The sequence below is a fragment of the Psammomys obesus genome, unplaced genomic scaffold, assembly GCF_907164565.1.
Source record: "Psammomys obesus unplaced genomic scaffold, mPsaObe1.curated_primary_1811, whole genome shotgun sequence".
Classification (NCBI taxonomy): Eukaryota; Metazoa; Chordata; class Mammalia; order Rodentia; family Muridae; genus Psammomys; species Psammomys obesus.
The window spans coordinates 12807200-12829638 of NW_026586550.1; the positions used below are offsets into that span (position 1 = coordinate 12807200).

General features: G+C 41.0%; 1 protein-coding gene across 4 annotated transcripts in view; it reads left to right on the forward strand.

Moving 5' to 3' along the window:
- Nucleotides 1-22439, forward strand: part of Mgam (maltase-glucoamylase) — a 140639-nt gene that overhangs the window by 38435 nt on the left and 79765 nt on the right. For all 4 annotated transcript variants that reach the window (XM_055602126.1, XM_055602127.1, XM_055602128.1 and 1 more), the window contains 16 exons: nt 184-268; nt 1523-1640; nt 3412-3583; nt 5306-5422; nt 6932-7086; nt 8685-8769; nt 9518-9574; nt 10631-10755; nt 12887-12975; nt 14435-14484; nt 14875-15042; nt 17608-17757; nt 18086-18286; nt 20192-20346; nt 21673-21841; nt 22097-22193. In XM_055602126.1, coding sequence (XP_055458101.1) covers nt 184-268; nt 1523-1640; nt 3412-3583; nt 5306-5422; nt 6932-7086; nt 8685-8769; nt 9518-9574; nt 10631-10755; nt 12887-12975; nt 14435-14484; nt 14875-15042; nt 17608-17757; nt 18086-18286; nt 20192-20346; nt 21673-21841; nt 22097-22193 — 1993 coding nt within the window. The remainder of the gene's footprint in view (nt 1-183; nt 269-1522; nt 1641-3411; nt 3584-5305; nt 5423-6931; nt 7087-8684; nt 8770-9517; nt 9575-10630; nt 10756-12886; nt 12976-14434; nt 14485-14874; nt 15043-17607; nt 17758-18085; nt 18287-20191; nt 20347-21672; nt 21842-22096; nt 22194-22439) is intronic.

Genomic DNA, 22439 nt, shown 5'->3' on the forward strand with positions numbered 1-22439 from the left:
AATGATAGATATAAAATTTTCAGTGAGTAGAGAAGAAAAGAATATCTATTTTTATGACATTCATGGGACACTCTTAAAAAGAAATATTGAAAGTAATATTCTGATTCTTCAGAAAAAAGAATACACCAGTATAAAATTGTGGTGTGCTACTTTGCCTAATAGATTTTCTTCTCTGTCTGGTAGGATATGAATGAAGTCTCCAATTTTGTTGATGGTTCAGTTTCAGGATGTTCCCAAAATAACTTCAATTATCCCCCATTCACACCAAGTAAGTCATTGTGGTTAGCCTGATCGATGTGGTCACAGTGTATGTGTTTTAAATTTACAAAGATAGGCCTGAACTATTGGATGAGGGAGTTTGCACATAATGTTTTTGGGTAAAGGAAGGGTGGGCACTAGATAAAGAAAACTAAGAAACTCATAATACTGTTCGTGGTTCTCTGAAGAGGCATAAATTCTCAATGGGTTATCTAGTTCTTCTATGCTCACTCCATGCCATTGTAGGGACAAGTCTAAAGCACATGAGACTCAGAGTCCGGAGGCTAGTCGTTAGTTAGTGCTGCAATCAAGGTGAATCTCATAGGCCAGAGCTTACAGGAGAGACCAGATGGGTAGTCTTGATCTTCAGGGGAGGGATACATCCAGTGCTGGTCACAGCCTGAAGGATGGATGTGAACGATATAGCCAAATGAAGCCAGACCTCTGAGGATATGGCTGTGGACACACAGTTAATTGCAGTTTGAAGAAAGACAAAGTGCCAAGAAGAAAACTGTATCTTGACCAAGAAAGGAACAAAACTTCTAGGATTTTAACAGCCGTGGCCCCTTAGTCTGATGACAAAGTAGGTACTTAAGGCAGATGTAGGTGAGATATAAAATATAACATGCTGAAGAGAGTTGATGGGAGGCCAATTCTTTCAGTTATACAAGTTATTTTCAGTTCTATGGGGGGGCATTAAGATTGTCAGCTGGTTTTAGAATTATTAATCTGACATTAACATGTAGAATGATTTCAAAAGATAGTTCAGAAGTAAGTAAATTATTAAGAAGCTATTTTAAAAAATAGAATACATGGTTTATTTCTGAGGGAACCACAGTGGTACAGTAGGAGCAGAGAATATATGAGTGAAACTAAAACTAAGACTATCTCTGCAGTATGTGATCAAGAGAAAAAGGAGTCAGAAGTTAAATTATACTTTCATTCAAAGTTTCATATTTCGAGCCACTTAAATTGGTTTGAAAAAACTCAGATGGAATTTCTAGTTGAACTAGATTATCTTGTCTGATAATCTAGATTATCTACTTCTCATAATCAAGAATGTATGCGTGATACAATGCATATTTGAATAGGGAAAACTACATCAGTTAGATGGTCTCCTGATAAGAGCTTAGCATGTTTGTTTACAGGATGGCTACAGTAAACACCCGACCAGTGCAGCCATCTGCACAGGTTGTACAGCATTTAAGAAGTAAGAAATTAGCATGTAAGGTTTGCACTGATTGGTCATTTGTTGTTGCTGCAGAGATCCTGGATGGCTACTTGTTCTCTAAGACTCTCTGCATGGATGCAGTTCAGCACTGGGGCAAGCAGTATGATGTCCACAATCTGTATGGCTATTCCATGGCCATTGCTACAGCGGAGTGAGTCCATTATTATTATTATGAACTTATAAATGATCAAATTATGGCTCTGCTAGAGGCTTATGACTCATACATAGTATTTTTTAAAAGTCTAAATAAAAATTAACTGGGGGGTGGGGTGCAGTGAATCCTCAACAGATAACTCAGCAGTTAAGAATGTGTACTATTCTCCTACAGAACTTTTATTTGGTTCCTAGCACCCATGTTAGGTGGCTCACAGCAATCTGTAACTCAGTTCCATGGAATCAGACTCCCTCTTCTGGTTACCTCTGGCACCTGCACTTAATGTGCATCTATCCAGTGTACTAAGGCACCCCCCCCACACACCCCACTTAAAGCCGACAGAAATATTTAAAAACATGGTCATCAATACCAATCTGGAATGTAGAGAATAAGAAATCCAGTAAGTATATGACGACTATACAAAACGAAATAATGAGTCAACAAATGGATAGAAAATCAAAAGAAAACTGTTAAGAAACTTATCCAAGGTCACGTATCTAAAATACTGCAATGCAAAATGCAGAGCTTTCTCTTTATGCACTTTATCATTCTACATATTGTAAAAATAAAGGACATGGAGGGTTAAATAACCTGTAGATATCCATGGCTGTTGGGGTTTTAGGTTTGACCCAGCAGCCTTCTACTGTGTGAAATTAAATTCCATAAAGATAAAAATGTAATGACAATTTGTTCTTCTTGCCCTAACAATAACAAGAAACAAGACCAAGAGCACATCTGTTGATTAACAAAGTAACAGTTTTAGCCATTTTGAGGGAAATAGAAAAACATGGTCAGTGTTTTTTTCAGTGTAGGAGAGGAACCCAGGACTTTAACAGCTAGGCAAGTGCTCTACCTTCGTTGATCTACAAAGCCAGCCCTGCACAGATTTTTAGTTATGTGCACACATGCAGACCTTTAAGTAAAAATTGTTTAGCGTATTTAGCTACAAAAATACACACATTTATATTTAATTTTAAAACATGTTTTTTTTTTTCCTGATAAAAATTATTAGCTTAACGTTTTTCTATACAAAATTTAGAATGTCGAAAAGTAATGTCGAAAAGTCCACTTTTGTTTATTTGGTCTTGTGATAGAAAGACTAATATATTTTTTTACTTATGTTAAGTTTCACTTTTGTCTTATAAAATTCATACACCTCTAGTTCTTAACCTTTCCAAGGCTGCTCTTGAAGTTGTTGGAAATTACGAGGTTAATAGTATGTATGAAACAAAGCTAGGCAAAACATGAATGCATGCTGCAGTACAGATTGCTTCTTTTTTTAAATTTTTTATTTAACTTTTATTAATTACACTTTATTCATTTTGTATCCTCCCATAAGCCCCTCCCTTTTCCCCTCCCAGTCCCACCCTGCCCCCTTTCTGCATGCATGCCCCTCCTCGAGTCCACTGATAGGGGCGGTCCTCCTCTCCTTCTTTCTGATCTTAGTCTATCAGTTCTCATCAGAAGTGGCTGCATTGTAAGAAGTGGGAAATAGTAAGAGCTGGAGGGGACGGGAACTCCACAAGGCGAGCAACAGAACAAGAAAATTTGAACACAGGGAACTTCCCAGAGATTCATACTCCAACCAAGGACTATCCATGGAGATAACCTAGAACCCTGACAATACAGATTGCTTCTATCAGTCCCTCTAACAGTTTTTGGAGAAAAGGGAGTGGAGAGGAGTGGAATGTTTATTTTTAATATTTTTGCTATTGTTCTGAGACTGGCTGAGCTCCCCACTGACTCCTAAGTGTCTGTCACTTCTCAGAGCCATGAAGACCGTGTTCCCAGATGAGAGAAGCTTCATCATCACACGTTCTACCTTTGCGGGTTCTGGAAAGTTTGCAGCCCACTGGTTAGGAGACAACGCTGCCACCTGGAAGGACCTTCAGTGGTCCATCCCAGGCATGCTTGAGTTCAACCTTTTTGGTATCCCAATGGTGAGTCTCTGTCCCAACCTCTATTATGACTCTCAGTCCCTATGAAGCTTCCTTCTGACAAGTTTTCATACAATAAAGCCCGTCATGGCCTAGGGCTTTAACGTCATTCTTTATCACCATCACTGTGGCTCTGACAACATAACATCATTATCTGAGCTGACTAATGCAAATAGAAAGTGCAATCCCAATGCCCCCTAAAATAGTCTTCTTAATGTCTAACACACAAAAAAAGAAAGTGCACCAATTCTCTAGTCTAAATCAGATGCATGCTTAAATGGAACACGCCTATGTAACTTGTTATAAGGTGAAGAAATATCTCTGCAACAATTGGTAGGGTTTGCCTTGCTTAGTCAAATCCAACAGATTTTACTGTGTTCAAGGTGATAAATTAAGTATGAGTGGCATCCAAGAACAAAACAGAGACACAGAAGCAGACAAATAATTATGTCAAGCTAGGATAAATAAAAACCCCACAGGAACTATACATATGAAGCAATATGAGAGTTTCTGAGAAAAATATTTATTAATTTGATCTGATTATAAGGGACAAAGAGAGTCAAGAGAGGAAGTCAAAAGATTCCATAGAAAAGATGGTGCTTTAGTTGAACCATGGAAAATGAATGATCAGTGGGGAAGCTCATTTCAAGAGTATGAAATAAGCACAAGCAAAAGGAACATAAAGGGGATGATAGGTATGCCTCCAGGATGAGTGTGGAGAAGTAGAGCAGGAGATTATCTGAAAGGGTGGATCGGAACCAGGTTTAAAGAACTGGTGGAAGGGATAGCGAGGGAACTGTGGAGAGTTTGGTGACATGAGTGACATGAGCAGAGTCGAGCTTCAGAAAAGTATGTCGTACAATAATATTATTGGTATTACCAACTACTGTCTATAGAAAGAGTTACAGTGCTCGGTTTAAGAAAGTGGAGATGCAACAGCAGAAAAGGAGTCATCAAGCAGTGGTGTGGACACAGGCTATATGCTGATTCTGCCACACTGCATTAGCCTTCTGGGTAAAAACTTTTAACAAAGTTCTATTAAGAAGTCCCTGGTGGAACAGACAGCAGCCTACCACAGAGGGCCCCTGAAAGACCCTACCCAGCAGGGTATTAAAGCAGATGCTGAGACTCATAGCCAAACTTTGGGCAGAGTTCAGGGAATCTTATGAAAGAAGGGGAAGATAGTAAAACCTGAAGGGGACTGGAGCTCCACAAGGAGAGCAAGAGAACCAAGAAATCTGGGCACAGGGGTCTTTTCTGAGACTGATACTCCCAATCAAGTACCATGCATGGAGATAACCTAGAACCCCTGCACAGATGTAGTCCATGGCAACTCAGTGTCCAAGTGGGTTCCCTAATAATGGGAACAGGGACTGTTTCTGACATTAATTCGGTGGCTGGCTCTCTGATCACCAACTCTAGAGGTGGGTGAAGACTTATCAAGCCACAGAGGAAGACAATGCAGCCAGTCCTGATGAGACCTGATAGGGTAGGGTCGGATGGAAGGGGAGGAGGACCTCCCCTATCAGTGGACTGGAGGAGGGGCATGGAAGGAAAAGAGGGAGGGAGAGCAGGATTGGGAGGGAACGAGGAAGGGGCTACAGCTGAGATACAAAGTGAATAAATTGTAATAAATAAAAAAATAAATTAAAAAAAGAAGTCCCTGGTGGAAAGCAGTATAAAGGGTGGAAGTGTGATGAACATGCTGTCCATGTGTCCTTGTAGGTAGGGGCTGATATATGTGGCTTTGCCGAGGACACAAATGAGGAGCTCTGCAGGCGCTGGATGCAGCTGGGGGCATTTTATCCATTTTCCAGGAATCACAATGGCCAAGGCTACAAGGTAAGTCAGCTGGGATGTATAATCAAAGTACACTGGGTGTGCATTAGGCCTGGATCTATTTGTATTCCCACCATGAAATCTGTTGAACCAGCTTTATAATATTCTTCACGTAGGCTGATAGGGCCCCCCCTTGCCATTAAAGAGGACATGTTGATCATAGAATGTCCCAGTGTCTCACTTAATGCTGCCATTGGGACAGGCTTATTATTATTATCCTTTTAATAACCACTGGTTGTTCATTTTTGCGTGAATGGTTTCCTTGAGTCCAGATTCTAGAGACACATATTTAAATGATGATGTTATTCACCAGTCTTAACCCATGCCTTTAACTTCAGCACTTTGGACGCAGAGGTAGGCAGATCTCTGGGTTCGAGGCCAGCCTGGAATACAGAGAGTTCCAGGACAGCAAGGGCTATACAGAGAAACTTTGTTTTGAAAAACCAAACCAAACCAAACCAAACCAAACCAAACCAAACCAAACCAAACCAAACCACAAAAAATGTAAGCCTAATTATAATGCACAGCTCAATTTTGAATCAAAGGGCTAAGAATTCAAGATTGAACCTGGCCAAGAGTGATGGCACATGCCTTCAATCCCAGCACTCAAGGAGGCAGAGGCAGGTGGATTTCTGTGAGTTCAAAGTGAGTCCAGCTCAGCCAAGGCTACACAGAGAAATCCTGTCTCGACCCCCATCTCCCACCCCCAAGTTAAAAAAAAAGGAAGAAAGAACGAGAAAGAGAAAGAAAGATAGGAAGGAAGGAAGGAAGGAAAGAAAGAAAGAAAGAAAGAAAGAAAGAAAGAAAGAAAGAAAGAAAGAAAGAAAAACTGAACCAGAATGTGGTGACATAGATCTGTAATCCCAGCTATTTTGGAGGTAGAGGCAAGAGGATCGGGAGTTCCAGACTAGCCTGGCTCACCTAGCAAACTTGTCTTAAAAATTCGTAATTGAGAAGTGCAGAGAGACATCTTGTTCAAAACAATTTAAGGAATCTCATATGGCAGCAGGCACAGAGTTTACCCTTTACAAGGCAGCTGGAGGAAAGTGCTTCAGAATAGGAGGGTCGATGCTAGAAAGCCGATAATGACTATCACACTGTTAAAACAATCAAACAAACAAACAAAAAAGAAAATCTCAGAAAGCTAAAACTAAGAAAATGAAAATGATGAGACTCTTAGCGGTTTATAAAACCTCTGCACTCTAACAATGGTCGCTCATTTTTGTAATAAGAATGAAGATGGGGAAACATTTGAAAATTATTTAAGATGGCCTTTTGACAAGGCAGTTTAACGTGTGAATACGACAGGCTGAGTTGTAAGTTGCAGTGGCATCATGCTCTATGTCATGGTTCTACTCTGCACCTATGTTACCCAGAGGCAAAGTGCAACCGAGGCCCTAGCCCACGTAGCACAAAAACCCTAGGTTATGCTGCACAGTATCTGAAATCGTTCTGGGTGTGCACAGCTTTCTTATAGTCAACCCAAAAATGCAAACTCTTCTTTCCTTTTAGGACCAGGATCCTGCCTCTTTCGGAAACAACTCCTTGCTGTTGAATTCATCTAGGCACTATCTTAACATCCGCTACACGCTGCTGCCTTACCTCTACACTCTTTTCTACCATGCACACAGCCGGGGAGACACCGTAGCCAGGCCTCTTCTCCATGAGTAAGTTTCCCTAACGCTCTGTTAATGCAAGCTGGCTGATGCTGACCATGTCAGAATATCAGAGTAAAAAAATACAAAACCAATACCCAAGCAAGGTATTCAGGTGTGTGTGTGTGTGTGTGTGTGTGTGTGTGTGCCTGTGCGTGTGTGCTGTACATCAGCCCCAATCAGTCCACTACTTCTCTACCTTCCCATCTCTATTTAGTTCAATTTGAAAGGTCTGATAGCTAGTCTTTGAGGGTCTCTCTGTACCATGTCTATGCACTGTGATGCTAGGACTCTGTTGAGTCTCTAAGAATGAGTCTGCAATTTGTAAGCAAGCAAGACTATCATAAATGATCCCGAGAATTCCATTGTTCTTATTTTCCATTTAGTCGGAATCTGTGATGTAGCTCAACAGGCTGTTTCTTGGGAGCCTGTCCTTGTCAAGATAATGCTAACTCTCTTACATATGGTAGATGTAAACCTTAGACACACGCATGCACTGATAATCACTTCTGGGGTAAAATTTTCACCTCCTGGAATGACCTGTTTAAGAAGAGCTCTTAAGCCGGGCACGGTGGTGCACGCCTGTAGTCCCTGCTACTCGGGAGGCTGAGACAGGATCGCTTGAGTCCAGGAGTTCTGGGCTGTAGTGTGCTATGCTGATCGGTGTCGGCACTCAGTTCGGCATCAATATGGTGACCTCACGGGAGCGGGGGACCACCAGGTTGCCTAAGGAGGGGTGAACCGGCCCAGGTCGGAAACGGAGCAGGTCAAAACTCCTGTGCTGATCGCGCCTGTGAATAGCCACTGCACTCCAGCCTGGGCAACATAGCGAGACCCCGTCTCTTTTATACTTTTTGCGGTTTGCCTTCAAACATTAAGGAAATTCAGCCTTGAAAGTATGGTTTTAGGGTTCAAACGAATTAATCAATACATGCAATAAAAAAATGTAGCTACTCACTTTAAAAAAAAAAAGAAGAGCTCTTAAAATAGAAACGTTCACAATTTTCCATTTTCTGGTATTTTTGGTCTGGTGCAGTTCTTTCCTTTTGCTGTGATTGTGGGACGGGATGAGACTGAGGACTGAGCTTCAAACGGAGCACATAGTCTGCATGTACTCTGCCACTGAGCTCAAGAGCCAGTCCTTAACACTTTTCATGTTGAGACAGGGTCTGTTAAATCTCTTAGGTGGACCTGTAATTTTCCCTGGAGCTCAGGCAGGGCTTGAAGCTGTGGTCTTCCTCACACCCACATATCTGGAAATGCTGGCATTGTGTTGCTAGGTCCAGCCCCAGATCTTTCTTGACAATGAGCTGGTCATAAAATCTGTAGGATACTTTACTCTATCTTAAAGAAAGGTACAGCAAACGAAAACAGCCTGGGTACTGCCTAGCCTAGCTACTGGAATAGGAACTTCTGTGTCCCCTGGAGGAAGAGCAGGAGGGTACATGGGCTGGGGACACAGATCTGCATGGGATGGGTGGTGGTGGTGGAGGAGGGTAGGTATCACAGTGATTGTGTTTTCCAAGTAGCCCACATGCTTTGCTTAGATTGTGGGAGAGGTTCCAGGAGCGCCGGCCCACCTCTTTGTGTGCTGTCTCTTTGCGATCTAGGTTCTATGAAGATAGCAATACTTGGGCCATACACCGGCAATTTCTGTGGGGACCAGGCCTCCTCATCACTCCTGTTCTGGATGAGGCAAGTGTGTTCATGGAGACAGACACCCTCTGCATCTGTCCCTGCCACTACTCCCTAAATATTCTCTCCCACTATTATAGACTCATTGCTTAAATCTGGTGGGTCAAGGGAGAAGAGCATCCAGGGGCATTTTGTAGTGGTGGAACTGATAGACATTTTCCTCTAAAAACCTGCTTTTCTAAACAAAGTTCTCAAATAGGGTAAAAGCACCTACTGTGACTTAGATTTGAGAATGAGCCTGTGGCTCATCAGCTCATTATAACCGTTCCTGTTCTGAGATGTGGATCCAGGATGGAACACAGGGAGCACTCACTCTAGACTCTCAGTGGTCAGGGTAGATGCTCTTTCCCAGCTAGGTGGGGATGTTGATCCAGGAGAACTATTTCGTAGGCTTCCAACTTCAAAGGTAGGAATTATAGTAGCATCAAGCCTATGAGTTACAGAGAAGATTAAATAGACAATTCACAGAAATCTGGAATTGTCCCCACAGTATATTTCATCACCATTTTTATTATTTCTAGTTATAAACACCTCCCATTTGTGCTGCCTCTGACCCCGATTGCCAGGTTATAGTTTCTCTTATTTATACGAGAAGAAAGGCATAGTCCAACAAAAGAGGGGAAAAAGGACTATTTTTATGTTGTCTAAGTATGTCTGGGAAGTCCCTCCCCTGTGGTATGACATCTATTTCATGTCCTCAGAGGCTGAGTCCTGAGGACAATGTTTTTCTTTTTTAATTTAATTTTAGGGTGCAGAGAAAGTGAACGCGTATGTGCCTGACGCCATCTGGTATGACCATGAGACTGTAAGTAGCCGGAAGTTTTCTTAAACTCAAGACTGCAGCTGCAGCCACATAGAGAGGGTGACTCTCTGAGGCTAGCAGCTACTATTTGTGCACAGAAAAGTGTTTCTATAGTGTTTTCTTTATTTTTAAAATTTTACTTATTCACTTTACATCCCAATCAAAGCTACCTCCATTCTCTCCTCTCCTCACAGTCCTCACTCCTTCCCTTTTCCCCCTCTTCCCCCTCTTCCCCCTACCCTACTCCTCAGAAAAGGGGAGACCCCTTCTACCAACCCACCTCAGCACATTAAGTCACATCATGACTGAGCACATCCTCTGCCACTGAGGCCTGGCAAGGCAGCCCTGCCACTGGGTCCTCATCTGAAAGCATGCAACAGAGTCCATGTCAGAAACAGTTCTGGCCCCCCTTGCTAGGGAACCTACATGAAGACGAAGCTGCCTATCCACTACACATGTGTAGGAGCCTAGGCCCAGTCCATGCATGGTCCTTGGCTTGTGCTTCAGTCTCCGTAAGAACCCCAGGGCCCAGGTTATTTGACTCTGTTGGTCTTCATGGAGTTCTTGTCCCCTCCTGGTCCTTCTATCCTTTCCCCTACTTTTCCACAAGGCTCCCTCGTGCTTTGCCTAACATTTGGCTGTGAGTCTCCGCATCTGCTTCAAGCCACTGCTTCTGTAGGGTTTTCTGAAATTTCACAGAACAGCTTTGGTAGAGTCAGTCTGTCATCTAACACATACCAACTTTTCTCAGCAGTACAGTAAAGACACAGCGCACTTCTCATGAGCAAGTGTTAGAGAGACTCATGGACGATTTGAGCTTGGCCAGAAGTATCAGTTCTCATAATACACATCAAATAAGCTCAGCATGGCAAAAATGTTTTATAAACCCTGAACTGATCTACACTGTTGCCTTTTTGTTGTTGTTTGATTGTCTGGGTGGAGAGTAATTCCCCTGAATGGAAAGCGGTAGATAGCACTGTGGAGAAATCAACTGGATGCTGATACCTGGAGGTCCACAGACTATGAGATCAATGTATTTGCTTTATCTGTCTGCCTCAGGGAGGGCAACTGTCATGGAGAAAGCAAAGCATTGAGATGGAACTTCCTGGAGACAAAATCGGACTTCACCTTCGAGGAGGCTACATCTTCCCCATACAGCAGCCAGCCACAACCACAACAGCCAGGTATATAGCTCTGATGTCTTTAAGCTGGCACAGGGCTGGCAAAGGAGAACATTTCTGAAATAGTCTGTTGATCACAGACAGGGAGCTCCAACTGTGGGTTTGGAAGATGCTGGAGTGGGGCATACCTTCTTGGACTTCACTTGACCTTTCCTGTAGAAGTTTATGGCCTACATATATACTCTGAGTGGTTCTGAGAGGATTTAATCTGTCCCTTCCCCAGCCTCTCTGCACATATTAGAACACGCTGACTGCTAGACTGCTCGTTCTTCCTGGTTTAGGCAGGCTTGTTCAGTTTTGGCACTGAAAGTCTTATGTCTTGAGAAGACGCCATTCTGGGCAAATCTGTTTAGATGGCTGCCTACCCGCCTTTACCTGCTTGTCTATCGGCAGTTCTCTGCTCCTGGCTCACAAATTCTCATTTCTACATACGGATCCACTATAGCCATCACATTCCTTTCCATTCCTCCCACTGACAAATAAAAGCCTAGATACTAAGAAAAAGTTAACAACAGAACTGTCACTTATACCTTCTGAGAGAGGAAAGATCAGTCTTTTTCTAATAAAGTGACACTAGGTAGATAGACCTGCTACCCCAGGACAGGCCTCATTTTCAGGAGTAGCTGACTGACATATGATGGGCTCCAGTTTTGTTTTTTGTTTTTTTTTTTTTTTTTTTTGGTTTGTTTGTTTTTGGCTTGTGCCTTTATTTGCATGTGCTTTTATTTGGTTACAGTTTGACATTTACTTTTTTCTTTTTAGATGTGGTTTTATTATTTCTTTTCTTCTTGTTTTTGGTTTTCTTTTTTTGTATTGGATTTTTAGAGCAAGAACTTAAAGTTGGGTAGGTGGTAGGGGAGGATCTAGAAGGACTTGGGGAGGAGAAGAATATGATCAAAATATATTGAACATTGTTTTAAATTATACATAATGATGTCTATATAATTATATCTCCACCTACCAATGTCACAGATATTTCTTCTACTCATTGACTCCAGTTGTAGACTGTCCACACTCCACTGAAGAGCTGCATGCTTCTGCCATGTGTCTCTGAAACTATTCACTTATTTGATTTTAATATGCTGAGAGTTCTTAGAATTCTGAAAACCAGTGTTTTCCTTTGAATTCCATCATAATCCTAAAATTTCAAATTATTGGCTTTTTGTAAAAATAAACACAAAGACTTCTGGCTTCTTTCTCTCTACTTGTTCAATATCAGGCTCTTTTGCCCATCACTACTGAACTTTATCTTCCTAAATTAAAACGTTGACCGTTGCTTCTCTGCTTAAAATCTGGACCCCAAGGGTAGAGTTTAGAAATGACACAGCCTAGTTTCACGTTGCCTTGAGCAGTTTTCCTGTAGTCCGTTCAGCAAACTGGCCAGCTGCATCCAGAGCAGGGTAGTCCAGGCCCCCAACACAGTCATCTCTTCTGCTGCATTTAGGCTTTTCACTCATTATGCCTGACAATGGGCTCACATAGCTGAAAAATGCCTTTTCGCCAACAACATCCACTTCTGCTTTCTCAAAGGTGTTCCTAATTGTTCCAGCCGAGTGGTTGCAATCACTTCCAAACTCCCGGCGATCTATGTTTTTATCTCAAGACTAAATAACAAAGTAATCAAATAAGGAAAGTGGCCATTCTTTATATGACCCTATTGTGTAGTTTTGTTTTATCAGAAAAACTGTTTTATAAGGGAAAAGTGTGTCTTCTTCATAGCAGCTGACACTTTTCCTTGATGATGAACACTAAACACCCAAGCAAAGCACTGATGTGAAGGGTTTCTTCCTCTTTAATAATCTGTCTTCTAAATGATACTTTCAGCCATATATATATATATGTATACATACATATATATATACATATATATATATATATGTATATATATAGCTATTGATTCTGGTCTCATGTTCCTGCCTCCTTCATATGTATTTGTTGCTAAACTTTAGAGTGTTTCCACCCCCTATTGAACTGTTGGTACTAGAGAGAAGCACCTTCTGACCTTGCCTTTGTATTTGAAGGAAAACAGCACCAGCTGCTAGTAACTTTCCCCAATTCAAATATGGTGCGAATGTTTGTCAAAATTCTTTGAGCCCTAAGGATTTGTGTGTTGTGCAAATCTTGTTCCCCACAGCCGGAAGAACCCTCTTGGTCTTATCATTGCCCTGGATGAGAACAAAGAAGCAAGAGGAGAGCTGTTCTGGGATGATGGGCAAACACTGGGTGAGTGGGATGAGAGGGTGTGGCCATGGCAGACCTGCAATAGACTCTGTCCCTCCTGGCCATTCAGCTGTGGGCAAAATCTCATAGGCATCCTAGCATTAGCATCCCAGAAAAACAAATGCTTCTGGTTGTACGGGACAGAGGCCATGATAGATGAATCACAGATGGAGAGAGACTATCTCTCTTATCTCTGTCTCTATATCTTTGTCTCTTTCTGAATTCTCTCCTTGGTCAATAATGTCTAATATGCTCTCACTTCAATTGTTAAAAGAAACATTTTCATGACTGTTCTGTATTTCAATTTCACTGTAAACACCTCTGGACCTAAGTCCTGGAGGGAAGCTGCGGATGATATGAAAAGCATATCCATGTCAGGAGAGGCAGCGAGCACACATCTTCCTGATTATATGCATCTAACATTAACACATTTTCTTTCTTTCTTGTTTTGTTCTTGTCTCCAATGCACTAACAATTCTTATGACTCTAACTTAGAAAATAGATCCCACAAGATCAATTCTTTGGGAGAACTGGGAAGGATCTTTTCTCCATTATAATATTAAAGGAAAGACAATACACAGCTGCACAGACTCTGCACAGGTACAGGCATGTGCAATTGTTACCATAACATAATTGATGCTTCCATAACCACCAATGGCAGCATTGGCTCTCTAGAACTTGTTCTTATCATGGTTCATAGTCATTAAATAGCTTTTCTCAATTTACCCTTCTACCTGCCCCTGAAATCTATTGTTTTGTCCTCTGTTTATAAGAGTTCAACTATTTAGGTCCTGTATGGAGACCAAGCATTGCTTCTCTTTTACTGTCTCATACATGTTTAGTGCAATATTACCCGGTATCATCGCTACTCTCAATGTGCAAGCCATTCTTTTCTTTTAATATTAAAGAATATTTCTTGTATTCATGCACTGTAATTGTTTTATTCACTCATCGGCAGATAGATATGTCTGTTGTTGAAAAGAATATACAATAGACTTAACATAAAACTCATAGAACGAAATATAAGAGAGATCTTCTTTAATATTGGGCATGCCATTGAGAATCCAAATATGACAACAAAAACAAAGGCATCAAATCATAAAATAATTTACATAGCCATGATGGAGAGCAGCATAGGCACTTCTTCACAAGTTGAAAACACAACTACCGTATGGCACAGAAGTCCCATGTCTAGGTATGGGCCATCCAAAAGGACTGGAGACAGTCTGTCTGTCACAGTGATACATGGCCTCTCACATTCACTGTGGCATCATCTGTAAAAGTAAAGGTCCAGAGACTGCCACAGTGTCCGATGGATGAATGAAAAAAGATGTTGCGATACACAGAACGGGTGAAGTGCTCCTCAGTCAGGAAGAGACCGAGGAATCAGTTTTGAGGAGAAGAAGACGAAACATGTGTTCTGTGTTCACCAGGACAGTCTGACATCTCTTTCTTCTTTCAGATACTGTGGCCAAAAACATTTACCTTTTCAGCGAGTTTTCTGTCACTCAAGTGAGTAGCATATTTTAATGAATATTGTGTGAGATTTTGTCAGAAAGTGTATTTATAAGTTAATGATCAGTCTTTATGAGGTAAATAATTACTATTTATGACCTAATGAATAATAACTATATCAGCTATGTTATCAACAAGAGGCAACAGTAACACTAAAGAAAATCAGCTAGCACTGTAAAAGACAAGTTTGTAAAAAGTCTGTCTGGTTCCCCCACTCTCTCCACTGGCATTGTAACAGTAAATTTGCATCCCCATAGCATACAGCAGCATAGAAAACTGAGAGGCCTTCAGAGCAGCCTGAGGGTCTAGTTTATCCTGGGGTATCTGAAAACCTAGGGACTCTTCATGTTCATTCTTTGTTCATAACTATGCTTGATTGTGTTTCAGAACCAGTTGAATGTGACAGTTTCAAATCCCAACTACAAGGATCCCAATAACCTAGCATTCCAGGAAATCAAAATCCTCGGGACACAGGCAATTTTCAATGTTAGAGTGAAGGAGAATGGTGCCCTCACTCAAATGTCTCCTCAAATCAGTTACAATTCAAACCTGAAGGTAAGAATTCATTTTGTGAGAGAACTTTTCACAGACATCCATGGTATGGTGATAGCAGTTTGTGCTAAAATTATGTGGATCGGTAACGACAGGAGCACTTGTAAGGCATCATGGGAAGTTCAGAGCATTGAGAAGGAAGGTTAAAAAGGAGAGAGTCTGAGCCACCATAACTCCAGTTTTTCCGCATATTTTCTTGTCTCTCCATGTTTGTTTTCTCTAAATGTATATAGGGACAGGATCTTCTGGAAGTTGATAGCTTGTGCTTGAAGGTTGAGGTAGAGATGAAAGTCCTATGATTAAAATGATTAAATAGCTTTTATTTCCTTAGTTTTTAATATTTTCTTTGTTTTAAACTATTTAGACATAGTATATGTTTTCTAACATATGCATTTGCAAGAAATATTTTGTGAAAAAGAACTTGGTGGTCCTACTGACTAACTTGAAGGGTGATTAGGAAGTGGTTTTCTGGCAGATATAATGAGACCTAGCCTTTCCTTATGACTTCATTCCATTCTTCTAGTCCCTCAGCATTGTGAGCACCCTTTCCCCAGTCAATTGAGCTTATGGCATAATGATCCCACTTGACATTTTCTCATCATATTCAATGCATCACTTTACATACATATTACATACATTTTGAAGTTATAAACATAGGATTATGTGGTTTGTTGTGTCTACTGCATAGTGTAAGACAGCTGAAGGATGCATATGTAAAAACAAGCGTTGTTCATTAAAAAAAAAGCTAAGATAGTTAACATAGCACCAAAAGGAGCTCTTTATTGTTTGATTCAGGGTGGTGAGAAGTACAATTCACATATATAAAAATGTATGAAAGTATTAAGAAGGAGACTAAACAAACATTTGTCAAATATCTACTTTGGTGATAATTGCTGTTCAAAGCTTAGTAGATTAAAGTTCAGATCAGCTTTCTGGAGAAGCATGACAGGAGCACAAGGTTAAAAGAGTTTTCATGGATCACCTTCCTCTGTGGCCTGGCAAGGCTGCATCCCTCAGGGGGAGGTAATCAAAGAATCCAGGCCACAGAGGAAGATGATGCAGCCAGTCCTGATAAGACTCCATAGGCTAGGGGTAGACAGAAGGGGAGGAGGTCCTCCTTTTTCAGTGGACTAGGGAAAGAGCATAGGGGGAGAAGAGGGAGGGTCAGTGGGAATGGGAGGAGATAAAGGGTCTACAGCCGGGCTACAAAGTGAATAAAGTGTAATAAATAAACTCTTTAAAAAAAAAAGAGTTTCATGGAGATGGAGAAATGGCTCAGCAGATCATAGCACTGGCTGTTCTTCTAGAGGTCCTGGTTTGATTTTCATCACCAACATGTTGGCACCGAAGCATTTGAAACTCCAATTCCATGGGAACCAATGAAACCTCTGGCCTCCATGGGTACTGCTCACAAATAATGTAGAGACATGCACACAGGCAAATATCCATACACATAAAATAAGGTTGGATCCGTCAGCGTTATGTGACAAGATGTCTGAGATGGCAAACAGATGAAAGGTCTTTTTCTGTAATTAAAAGTTCAATATTGAAAACTTGCTGGTGTTGACTCAGAGGTTGAACTTCCTCAGAATTCAGGTCAGTCTTGTGTAATGACTTGAAGTAGCTGCTTGAATCCAGTCACAAAGTACTTATTCTAAGTAAAAAAAAAAGAAAAAAAAAGAAAGAAAGAAAGAAAGAAAGAGAGAAAAAAGAAAAAGAAAGGAAGAAAGAAAGAAAAAAAGAAAGAAAACCAAAAATGAGAAGAGGTAAAGCTTAGGGGCAGGTCCTTCTATTAAGAGGAAACTGTGGCCAAGCAAGGGAACTCAGATTTCTTTTTCTGGCCTTGCTTATTCTACAGTCATTAAATTTTCAGCTATTAATGGTCAGAATCTATTGTTTAAACCTGAAACACCAAGAAAGAAAAACATATTGTATACAAAGAAGATAGCTATTATTGTGTTCCAGAAAGGACCCTGTTTTCCTGGAGAGCATTTGTCTTGGTAGCTCTTCAAGTTGAGCTTCAGAACAGGGCAGTCGAAGGGCTCAGAAGTCTCACATTATCAGTATGTAACTCCATACCTTGCTTACGATGTTAGAAATTGAAGCTTATGAATGATATATCTAACTCCTCAGTTTATTTGATAAATCTGATATAAAAAATTGACGTAATTTGAGTTGAGATTCCATAGAGCACAAGAACTCCAATCCGAGACACATTATTCATGTTGCTCTGTGCATTAGACGCTCCCCACCAAATAGGTCATGTTAAACATTTATTTCTTACAAAATAAATAATGGTCAAATCATCGTTGGAGGGAATTAAAAAAATCACAACAGGTTTTTCTTGGTCTATCTCTAGACAATGTGATATAGAAGGTTTGATAAAATAGTGGTATTTTCCTAGTGTCCCTGACTATGTCTCACCCCATAGATACAATTGTATTTTTGTAAAGATGTGTGTCATTTTTTTCATTAAATGTGTGTCCTTTGGATAAACTAAGAATGGCATCTATGCTTAATTTCCGTGAAAAAGGCTTTTGTCCTGAGGATGAATTTCCATTCCTTCAGGTTGCCACCATCACAGATATTCAGCTCGTGCTGGGAGAAGCATACACAGTCGAATGGGACAATATAAGGGACCAGGACAAGATAGACTGCTATCCTGATGAGCAGGGTGCTTCTGAGGAAAACTGCATTGCCCGTGGCTGCATCTGGGAGGTAACCATGCTGAAGATGTTTGCATCACCTGAAAACCCTTGCAACCCAATCTAATTGTCTCTAGCATAGCCCTATAGTTAAGGTTTATTAAAATCCACAGGAATAAGAGACTCCAGATGATCATTATTTAGGTTGAGGGGTGGAGTGGGTAAGAGTGGGATGTGTTTACTCTGCTGTTTTTAGATAAGGAAGTTAAATTCATGCTTACTTAAAAGCTTTAGGCAAGAATGAATGAAGCTATGCCTTTGTTTCCACATAAATTGTCTCTTCTAACTCTGTTTGAAAACTTCTTATCCCTGCTGATACAGAATACTGACTTTCTTTTCAGGAATCCAGCTCTTCTGGGGTCCCTTTCTGCTACTTTGCCAATGGGCTGTACTCAGTCAGCAATATTCAGTATAGCTCACATGAGGCCACAGCTGACATCTCCTTGAAGGCTTCTCTTCATAGCAATGCCTTCCCCTCCACACCTGTGAATCAACTGCAACTGAGAGTGATTTACCACAAGAACGAAATGCTGCAGTTTAAGGTAAACTCATGGTGTACCCTCAGGTGTGGACAGGGCCTTTCTAGTTCCACTACTCTTTGCAACTTAGTGTCATGTAATTTTGAAAAGACTCATTATATTTTCATAGCAAAGTACTCTAGATCATCATTGTAATGATGAGGGCTATTAGATGACTGAAAGAATAGAGAGATCTCCACAGAAGTTGAATTAGAGGAAATCATTGTGACTAAGAGGAAAATGGAACAAAGGAAGCAGATGAAGGTACTAGGGAAATAGGGCAGTTATGGCTGAGTTTGTTCTAGGTATGAGGAAAAAGATGGGGGACAGTGGATGTATATAAGGCCTTGAGACCATCCTGGTCATTCCTATAGACTCTAAGAGGAAGATGTGCATGGAATGACTGCCATGTTCCTAGGTTGTGTATATGCCTATGAATGGTAGGGAATTAAGGAAACTAAGCAGATTTGTGATTGACAATGTAAGAGGAGGAATAAGAATTTGAATAAAATAATAAAATGAATAAAAGGACATCATTAAAATTTTAATGAAAACAAGTTCTTTATCTTCCATGGTTCAATTAAACCAAGGGTACACGGATGGAGTAATTATCCTGTTGCCTTTTCTCATTAAACTGTGATGTGCTCCTTGACAGTGTTTGTCCCCCACTGTGGTGGTATTTTAATCCCACACACAGGGTGGCATGTGTTGAGTACTCAAATGTTGCTAGAAGACTATAAGGCAGTGATCAAGGCAGAGTGGCCTTGCCCAAAGGAGCTCTCAGAAACTGAGCTCAATCTGGACTCAATCAAACCGAGCTCATCTTCCACTGTGATGTGTTTATGTGTGTGATGTCACCAGAATGAAGCTGATTGTGTGTGCAGCCTCACTACCCACCCACTAACAATTTATCTACACACTAGTTCTCTGCATTGTGGTTATGACTTTCTGAGCTCAGTTGAACACCCAGGTTGCTCGTGTTTGTTGTTACTTTTCCAAAATTGCTTGCTCTTATTTCTGTGCTTGGTTTATTGTTACAAAGCATTTAGGAATAATCCTGTATTTCATTTGCAAAACAATCTCACTTTCCCAAAGTATTTCCTTTTGTATAATCAGTGCAGATTTCCTTTTGTATAATTCTGCAGATTTTATGTTAGCTCACATCCTTCACCTATGATTCCTGCTTTTCCTGAGAATAATTGGCATATCCAGTTGCTATCCCTACTACTTACTATTGTATCAACAGTGGAACTTGGGTTCTTAAACATTCAGCTGATATTTAATTTTCAGCAGGAATTTTTTAATCAGAAAAATGTATTTTTAAAAAAATTAATAATTTTCAGGTTTCCCTACCTTCCTCATGCACATGCATCCCTCATCCACAAAACAATATGTCATATGTTTAGAAATACCACACCAGTTTCAGAGTGAATTTTCCCAGCTATCCAATGATAGAAAGGATGAACAAATGTTCTAGAGCTCATAACAATGAGACCTGACCCAGATCAAGCTATTAAATTAGACACTGTTCTCTGGTATGCTGATTAAGCCCTGCATTGTGAGGTTAAGAAGACAAGACATGCAGCATCTAGTCTCTGTCAGTCCCTGTAAGAGTATGCTGCAGTATTCATCTAAAGTACCATCCTAGGGTAAAGTGTTGTTTTGAAATGACAGGCGACTGAATGTTTACACTACTGACCTATTGCTTTGACATACTTACATGCTATACATGATCAATTCAGTATACTTAGGATATGTGCTGTTTCAATCCTCTAGTACTTTGTGAGGTGGGAATGCAAATTCTTCACCTGACATTTTGAATTACATGGTGCAATATTGTTAATTATGATCACTGCCAGCATGCCAGGAAAATATCATACTGTAATGCCATATTTTTGTGTTTACATGAACTGATTTCCTCTGGCCTAGATCTATGATCCCAACCACAGTCGGTATGAAGTCCCAGTGCCTTTGAACATCCCCAGTGCTCCAACCAGCACCCCCGAGGGCTGTCTCTATGATGTCCTCATCAAGAAGAATCCATTTGGAATTGAAATTCGCCGGAAGAGCACAGGCACTGTAATGTAAGTGGTTCCTGGTCTGACTCTGAGTTACTGCTCTCCTAAACACGCCTCACCAGGTGCAGTGTCCTTGATGACAGCCAGGCTCAAAGCATCATAGTGCCATGTTCTGATCGATGATGTGTTGGTTACTTTCTATGGCTATGATAGAAACATGACCAAGACAACTTATGGGCGTGATTATTTGAGTTTCTGGCTCCAGGAGAGGCAGGCAGTCATGCAGCCGGAAAGATGGGCATTCACATCTTGAGCAGCAGATAGGAAACAGAAAGCTAATTAGGATGGTGTGAGGCTTTGAACTCCAAAGCCTGTCCCCACTAACAAACTTCTCCTCCAAGGCCAAACTCCTAATAGTCCACAAACAGTGCCAAAGTGGGGACCAAGTATTCAAATACAGGGTTCTATGGGGGAAATAACTTATTTTAACCACAGCAATGAGTAAGTCTTTTCCTTTGTTAGAAGAAATATTTTAAACTCTGAGTGTGACAATTAAGGCAGTTACAGGTAGATGGGTATATGTTGAACAAGTATTTATTGAATTCTTCTGTACACTAGATACTGTTCTAGGTACTGTGTTTCTATATATGTACTCTATTTCTTCTCACAAACAAATTTTAAATTATTTAATAAACAGTATTTGATACAGTGACAATTTATATGTTGGAACAATCAGGAATTCAGATAATGTGCTGATTCAGATACAATGATCTGAGCTTGTTCATTCAGAGGAACAGTTGATGCAGAAGTAGAACCTAGTTTAGAAGTCCCACATGGACTTTTTGGAAAAGGAACATTTGCGATAGAATGGTAGAAGCCATTGTTATATGCCTGGAGGAAGGGTACGAGTTACAATAGGGAGATTCCATTGAGGTAACTAACAGGATGAAGGTGGGTGAGGAAGGATGGACACTAGGTGGGCTTTCAAACAGGAACAGCCCTGGAGTCTCCACAGGAGGCTCTCATGAGACGTGAGTGAGCATGAGAGTGTGAGTGTGAGTTGGTATGAGGTGCTCATAGCTCTCTATAAGTTTAGGAAGTGGACCATCAGAAGTCAAGACAGAAGCCATGGTGAGTTTGGAATGTGATGAAATGTTTCAACTTGCTACTGTGGACAACACTAAAGGGACACAATGATACAGTTAGGAGAAAAAGTTGGGGTGACGGGGCCTTTAGCAGGCGTGTCTGCATTTATTGCATATGTATATTTATATGGAAGGTCTCTAGTACTGACGTGTGGATGTGGAGGGCTCTGTGGTGCTCACAAGGGCAGCCTTTGTAAATGACTGGGAAGCTGACATTCTCTTGTCCATGTCCCTTCTCCCTCTGCAGCTGGGACTCCCAGCTCCTGGGTTTCACCTTCAATGACATGTTCATCCGCATCTCCACCCGCCTGCCCTCCACATACATCTATGGCTTTGGGGAAACTGAGCACACCACCTTCAAGATAGACCTGAACTGGCACACGTGGGGCATGTTTTCTAGGGATGAGCCCCCGGGGGTAAGGACAGAGTGCTTGTGGTCTGTGTTCTCTCCCTCCACCCACACTGTGTCTTGTGCTTCTCCTTTCCAGACTCCACTTGACACTCACCATCTGCCAATAGATCAGAGGTCATTCTTGGGTGCCTTGTTTCACATGCATTTACCTTATTTTAGTGAAAAGACTGGACACAACTAAATAAGCAAAGTTCTGTTCATTTTCTTTCTTGGGCATTATTTCTCATAATTGCTTCTGTTTTCTCCCCTTGACCCTCAGTACAAGAAGAATTCCTACGGTGTCCACCCTTACTACATGGGGCTAGAGGAGGATGGCAATGCCCACGGAGTCCTCCTGATGAACAGCAATGCCATGGGTAGGACAATGCATGCACCTGCTATTCTGTGTGCCGATCATTCTTTCTATGAAGTCATAACACGATTGATTTAGATATCTCTGATATATGTATACCCTCTCAGGGAATATTTTGTATAATAAACACAAACACTGGTAAAATGCTGTCAAGTGAGTATCTACTACTATAAATCAGCTGCTGAAGCAGCCACATAAATAGAATTAATTTGAAGCTTTGAGTCAGAACATTCACTCTAGGGAAATGAGC